At 44.7% G+C, this 6,893-nt stretch overlaps 1 protein-coding gene across 4 annotated transcripts in view; it reads right to left on the bottom strand.

Moving 5' to 3' along the window:
* Positions 1 to 6,893, bottom strand: part of c42h2orf42 (chromosome 42 C2orf42 homolog) — a 35,508-nt gene that overhangs the window by 22,218 nt on the left and 6,397 nt on the right. For 2 of the 4 annotated variants that reach the window (XM_043681610.1, XM_043681608.1), the window contains exons 2-4: positions 5,858 to 5,905; positions 3,399 to 4,264; positions 568 to 684 (exon numbers count right to left, since the gene is read on the bottom strand). In XM_043681610.1, coding sequence (XP_043537545.1) covers positions 568 to 684; positions 3,399 to 4,236 — 955 coding nt within the window. In that variant the 5' untranslated portion in view covers positions 4,237 to 4,264; positions 5,858 to 5,905. Of the gene's footprint in view, positions 1 to 567; positions 685 to 3,398; positions 4,268 to 5,857; positions 5,906 to 6,893 lie in introns of all 4 variants that reach the window. The other 2 variants (XM_043681609.1, XM_043681607.1) reach the window with 1 other exon arrangement.

A 6,893-nucleotide genomic window follows, 5' to 3' on the forward strand; every position in this document is an offset into this window, starting at 1 on the left:
AGCGCGGGGGGGAAAAGCAGGATGGGGGGAGTGCGAGAGGGGAAGAGCATGAGAGAAAAAGAGTGCAAGAGAAAGGGGGTCAGAAAGATGGAAAGAAAGAAAGAGAAGAGTCTCACACAGACACACACACAAAACAGTCACTGCAAAGGCACTGGGCCATGAGAGCTGTTATACCAACAAAGACTATATAGGTTCATTAATTTCTTTAGCTGCCCTTGTTGTGAGGGTAGATTACAGGAGTATGAAGCACTCCCCCAGTCAGTATCCCTAGGGGACTGTCCACAAACCACTACACTGCCAATGAAATGGAAGGCAAATTATGCCTTACCCAAATATTTGGAATTGGAAAATAATGACAAAGGTGAAATGTGGACAGACCTACTTTCGTCCCAGTCCTTGCCAGTGTGTGTAGTCCAACTGAGGCACTTGGTCGGGACGAGTAAACAGAGGCCTCAATCTATTGCTGAAGGTGCAGTTCGATGGCACTCTCAACCTGCGCAGCCCTCAGCTTGAAGGCTGGTAAGTTCCCACTAACAAGTAAAATTCTTGCCTTGGGCAAGAGCTTACCAGCTACGTCTTCTTTTTTCTTCTTCTTTGCTTTCGAAACTGCACTTGATGCAGCTTGGGAGGTGTGCTCCTGGGGGTAAAGTGCCAGCAACTGTGTCTCAGAACTTGCCTGAAGCCCTGGTTTGAAAGGATTTAATCCGACACAAACAGATTAGAATGAGCAAATTAAACATCAGCAAATCAAAGAATAAACACAGGAGAAATTTCCTCCCTCGGGAGTAGGTAAGCTATGGAATTTTCTACCACATAGAGCAGTTGATGTGAAAACAACAGACACATTTAAGGAAACATTAGCGTTGTATATGAGGGAGTAAGCAGAAGGGTGTGTATATGCGATGAGATGCAGGCACAGACCAGTTGAGTTTCTTTTTATGCTGCTTGTTCTAAGTTCAACATAAATTCCTTGCAACATCAGCCTCAACAATACTGATTGACCCCAGCTTCTCAACTCATCTCTCAATTCTTGCTCTCGAGAAGTGCAGTCAGTTATCTTGTTAAATCATTTGTCTCCTCCTTCAAAGACCTTCCCCAGTAACTTAGTCAACATTGAATCATATTTTAAGGATCTAACCACCTCCCATGACATTCAGATGCGTTATTATCACTAAATTCAGCCACCATAACATCCTTTGCTTTGGGAGTGCGGTCATGTACATAAGCAGCTTACAGGCTGTGTATTGTGGCGAGGAACTGACTCCCCAAAGTCTTTGCACAAATCGATAAGGCACAAATCAGGAGTTGATTGAATACTACCCATTTTGTTGGATGGGTGTGGCTCCAACAACACTCAAGAAGCTCAACACCATCCAGGAGAAAGCAGCCCACTTGATCAACACCAGGGCCACCACTCCATCTGTCTGAGGCCCTCAGTACCAATCGACAGGGTGCACTGCAGTAATAGGCTGCTTCCTAACTCTCTGACACTGAGATCGACAAGGGCAGCAGATACATAGGACCACCATCCAAAGCCCCACGCCATCCCGACTTGGCACTATTCTGCCATTCTGTCAGTGTCGCCAGGTCAAAATCCTGGTACTCCCTAACTGCATGGTGGATGACCCCACACCCTGACTGTGGTGGCTCAAGTAGGGTGCGTACCACCACCTTCCTAAAGGGCAATTAGTGTTGGCCAACAAATGCTGGCCCAAATAACACCTATATCGCACAAATGAATAGGAAAATGACACCACCTGTCTTGGTTCTAACTTCTTTTTAACTTCTATCTCTGATGGCCGAGTGACACGTTACAATATAATAACATAAACTAACTGGGTGATTTCCTTAGTGTTCCACCAGAAATGATTGCTTGGCAAAGTAACAGGCAGGAGTCCGTCAAATTAATAGGCTATGTAGCATTAACAATCTAGCTACAGCCTTCCATCAAGGCCAAATTTCTGATGCAGCAAGAGAAAGGGAGACAAAATCATTTCTGCTTCTCTGCTCCTAATTGTTATCCACTGACAGCCTGTGGAGAGTCCGTGTGTGCTGGTTTAACTAGGGAGCCCTCTCGCAAGTCAATCTTCCAGCTCCCACTGAAAGTGAGGTACCAGATGCTGCCTCTGCCCCTTCAGAGAATTGCTGCCTTCAGGACAGAAGGCAAAGGGTGAAAGGTCGCAGGAAGCAAAACCACTAACCAATACATGGAAATATCTTTTACAAACCAGAAAGGCAACTCATCGGAGGACCAAATGTCCTCACTAGGGGGAACAATGTTCAAGTATTTTGAAAGAGCACTTGAATGCCAGTACATTAATCTATGCAAAGTTAAAACTCAGACGTTGATGTGTAAATCGCAGAATTGCTGCTTGTAGTGTTGTTGTCATAGTCATAGAGATATACAGCACGGAAACAGACCTTTCGGTCCAACCTGTCCATGCCGAACAGATATCCCAAACCAATCTAGTCCCACCTGCCAGCACCCGGCCCATATCCCTCCAAACCCTTCCTATTCATATACCCAAGATGCCTTTTAAATGTTGCAATTGTACCAGCCTCCACCACATCCTCTGGCAGCTCATTCCATACACGTACCACCCTCTGGGTGAAAATGTTGCCCCGTCGGTCCCTATTATGTCTTTCCCCTCTCACCCTAAACCTATGCCCTCTAGTTCTGGACTCCCCGACTCCAGGGAGAAGACTTTGTCTATTTATCCTATCCACGCCCATGATTTTGTAAACCTCTACAGTCTTTGAATGGAGTCACGAGTGTCATTAGCTCTCTGGATAGAAATTTTGAGCTGTTTCAGGAACCTGGATACTCATGTTTCTTTGTATTATATTTTTAAATTTTGAAACAGTGATTTTATTGATGGCTGTCCTATAACATTTACAGTGATGGCCGAGCTCAGTTCTGTTGATCTACATCCTCACACAAGTGGGTTCAAAATCAAGATTTACATTTACATGGCACTGTTTGCATCTTCAGCGCGTCTCAAGGCACTTTCTTGAGGCAGGACGGTATGAATGTGGAAAACAGAACAGCCAGATTGGGCACAGAGAGATCCCACAAACAACAGTGTGATAATGAATAAGGCAATCTGTTTCTGCGTTGGTTGAGAGATCAAATTTGGCTTGGACACCGGGGAGAACTCCCCCATTCTTTTCTAAATAGCGTTGAGGGTCTCCTGTATCCATCCAAACTCTCGAGTGTTCATAAGCAAAAGCAAACACACCTCCTGTTTAGCTAAAGTATATTCAGATTTGTTGAGTAAATCTAGGAAGGAGATTTCACCTCTATCAGATAACGTTCTGGACAGGAAAGCAGTGCACCTTCCAGACTTTGCAACATCATGTGGCAGTTCAGGAGATTACGCAGTCAAACTTGTACTCACCGGAACTTCGGCACCTACTGACAGAATCAAAGTTGATGAAGTAGGAAAATTCTTTCCCCAGCTTCTCATCGCTGACAAAGGCACAGACACATGCATAGAAGTGAATGCATCGTTTCGGTGGCTCCTCTTTGTTGGTGCTCGATTTGCTGGCTTTGAAAGCCTGGCAGGAGCAGTAGAACTTGCGCTCTGTCACGCCTTTCATCCGAGCCTTCTCATGGAATGAAACGTGCAGGAAGCCCAAAGTGTGCTTGGGGCTGGCTTTGCACTTCACCACCATGATGCTCCTGGTGATTCTCTGCACCAGGGGTCCGCTCGATTCAGTCGCCAGGCTCCAGATGGCCTGCTTGGTCTCAGCAGCCACCTGGAGAGAGTTCAGCACGGAGCTCTTCAGAGTGTGCGGAGTGGCTTCCACATGGCACTCCATGGCGAGCTTAATGTGCTGGCACTGATTCTCAGAGACCTCCTGCGAGGAGGCTTTGAAGCAGGTGGGCACTAGGCAGCGGCCGGTCACGTGCGTGATAATGGTTCCGTCGACCGTCTGAATTGCTTCCGTCGTGCCAAGTTCCACAAAGCCCCGGTAATCAGGTCCTCGGTCCCGAAGCCTCACTGAGTAAACCTGCGAAGCAGATCCGGTGACTATGCGAACGGCATCAATGCTGGGTTGCTGCTTCCGCACACCATCTCTGAAGACAGCACCGCAGCTTTTGTTCTTGCAGCTCAGTCCACGAGTGCCATTGATGGTGCCACACTTGGGGCACTTCTTGATGCCCCGAAGAGTAGGTTTGCCCAAGTCGGCCAGGAAAGCCAAGGTTTTCATCCTCTCTGGCTGCTGCTCCATCTCTCACGCGAGTGGCCTTGTTTATACCCTACTGGAGAGAAAAGCAGTTCAGCTCGTCAAATAAGCAAGGCAAGGTTTGAGAAGATAATTATGTTGCAGTACTCAAGAGTCTTCCTTAAAGTTTCAAAATATATTTTATTCTTAAAAAATACCTTTATATATGTACACATTCACAAACACAGTTTGGTTCTGTACAGTAGCATATCAAGGAGACAAACAAACATTGGAGTTTGACTCGATCCAACAAACCAAAGACATCTCTTACTTGAGCCAGACTGTATTTCCATGCATTTTAGGCACTGGGGGGGGGGGGTCTGGTAACTGAATGGACCCCCATTTAACTTAAGCAGGAAGACTTCAGACAGTGGTCTTTCCCCACTGTGCCTTGGCAGTAGCTGCCCCAAGCTTTACTGCGTCCCTCAGCATGTCGTCCTGGACCTTGGAATGTGTCAGTCAGGGAGGTCAACAAATTCCGGGCAGAGCAAAGAACATCTTTCGCTCAGTTGATGGTCCTCCAGGTGCAGTCAGGCTTTGTCTCGGTGTGTCACCCGGGGAACAGACTATACAGCACAGAGTCCCACGTCACATAGTTGCTCAGGATGAACCGAGACAAAAACCACCGCATCTCTCTTCAGACTGTCTTTGCAAAGGCACATCCCAGAAGGAGTTGTATGACAGTCTCAACCACCCTCCACCCACCGCAGGAAGTATCTTGCCTGCAACAATTAGCACTGCCGGTATGATGAAGAAGTAGAGACCAGGTTTCAAGAGGTCTGTTTTAGATGTGGCTGTTCGGTTTAGGGCTAGTGGTCACTCTAATCAACTCCAGTCCCAGTTTGTTAAAACAGTGGAAAACACGTGAAAAAACTGTTCAAAAATGTTCATGTTCATATGCAAAAACAGACAATGCAACTGGCAGTCACTCCTTAAAAAAAAAGGCTTCCATCTTGTCTCAAAAAATGCTCATCACTTCTCCAACTTTTCAACGTTTCAAACTCCTTGAGAAGGTCACTTATCAATTAAAATGTGCAGTTCCGTATTCAGTTTCTGGATTGCAAGAAAACTGAATAACAGCAAACAGGAAAATCTTTAAGCCATTATGCGTTTAAAAAAAATTTGGCTTTGCTTTTCCAAAACTGCAATGTTTAAATGCCATTGTCGTTAGTGCTAGTTTAAAGTGACTGCTGCACAAGTTATCAGGAACTTTTACATAAGATAGTGGAAGCCTTTCAAGTGTCCTGGAGTTTTATGAGGAACAGAAAAGAACCAAGTAGAAATTTACTTTTCCCAAAAACTGGAGAGAGGTCACATTTAGAAGGACGTCAATGGATACAGGACATATAATGTCTACTTTCCAATCACTTTTAACTAATTTCATCCAAACTCTGTCAGACACACACATCGCTCAGTTCCTGTAAAATTTGGACAAATTCCATTGTCTAGAGAAAATACTGAATAAAATGTGACCTCTACAGAGGAACAAGAACCAAGTATGGGCATTTTCAAATTTTAATTTCTAAAGGTAGATGTTGAAAAGACTAAATTATCGTAGTTCCATTGCAATAGTTATCGATCATGCTTTACATTTAATCTTTTCAACAGAAGTTTTCAAACTATTCACCTTCTTTGCTTTCTTCCTGCTTGCTTTGTCCATACTTTGGCCAGAGTTCTACAAGAAATACATATCACACATTACAGACTCATAAGATCACACACATCACATTGACTATAATGCTAATGAGACTTTAATTTCCATACTGTTTCTTTTACATTCTTTCAACTTCAACACTTACTTAAATTTCTCCTTTTAAAAAAACACGTTTTGTGAAACTTGAAAGGGTTCAGAAAAGATACACAAGGCAGCCGAGGGGTACCTTAGAGATTTATTGTATCATGAAGCGCATAGATAGGGTAAATAGACAAGGTCTTTTCCCTTGGGTGGGGGAGTCCAGAACTGGAGGGCATAGGTTTAGGATGAGAGGGGAAAAATTTAATAGAGACCTTAGGGGCAACTTTTTCAGAGGTTGGTGTGTTTAGGGAATGAGCTGCCAGAAGAAGTGGTGAAAGCTGGTACAATTACAGCATTTAAAAGGCATCTGAATGGGGATATGAATAGAAATGGTTGAGGGATATGGGCCAAGTGCTGGCAAATAGGACTAGATTAGGTTGGGATAGCTGGTTGGCATGGACGAGTTGGACCGAAGGGTCTGCTTCTGTGCTGTACATCTCTAGGACTCTATCTGCCTCAGGAAGAATCCCAGTGAAGTGTTTCTTGTTCTAAGGAATACTCTGTAAGTGTCCTTCACTTTAACAGCAGAATTAAAATACCAAAAAAGCATTATGAATTTTGGGTAAACAGTGCATAGACTCAATGATAGAAGCTATGAAATGGCAGAACATATAAATTCAGACATTGGACAAACACGGTTCCTTTATTTTGAAGGCCAATCATTCCAGGACATCTCTGTCGGGTCGTGTCCGAGGCCCAATCATTTTATTGTTTCATCAATGATCTCCCCCCCACCATAAAGTCAGAAGTGGAAATAGACAATGACCACGGCAGAAAGTGATGGGAGGAGGGGGTTGCGGGAAAGGGAGTGGGGTGAATGGAGGTGGAAGTGGATGGAGAGGAAGGGGCTGGAGAAGGGAATTGGTGG

The sequence above is a fragment of the Chiloscyllium plagiosum genome, chromosome 42 (genome assembly GCF_004010195.1).
Source record: "Chiloscyllium plagiosum isolate BGI_BamShark_2017 chromosome 42, ASM401019v2, whole genome shotgun sequence".
Classification (NCBI taxonomy): Eukaryota; Metazoa; Chordata; class Chondrichthyes; order Orectolobiformes; family Hemiscylliidae; genus Chiloscyllium; species Chiloscyllium plagiosum.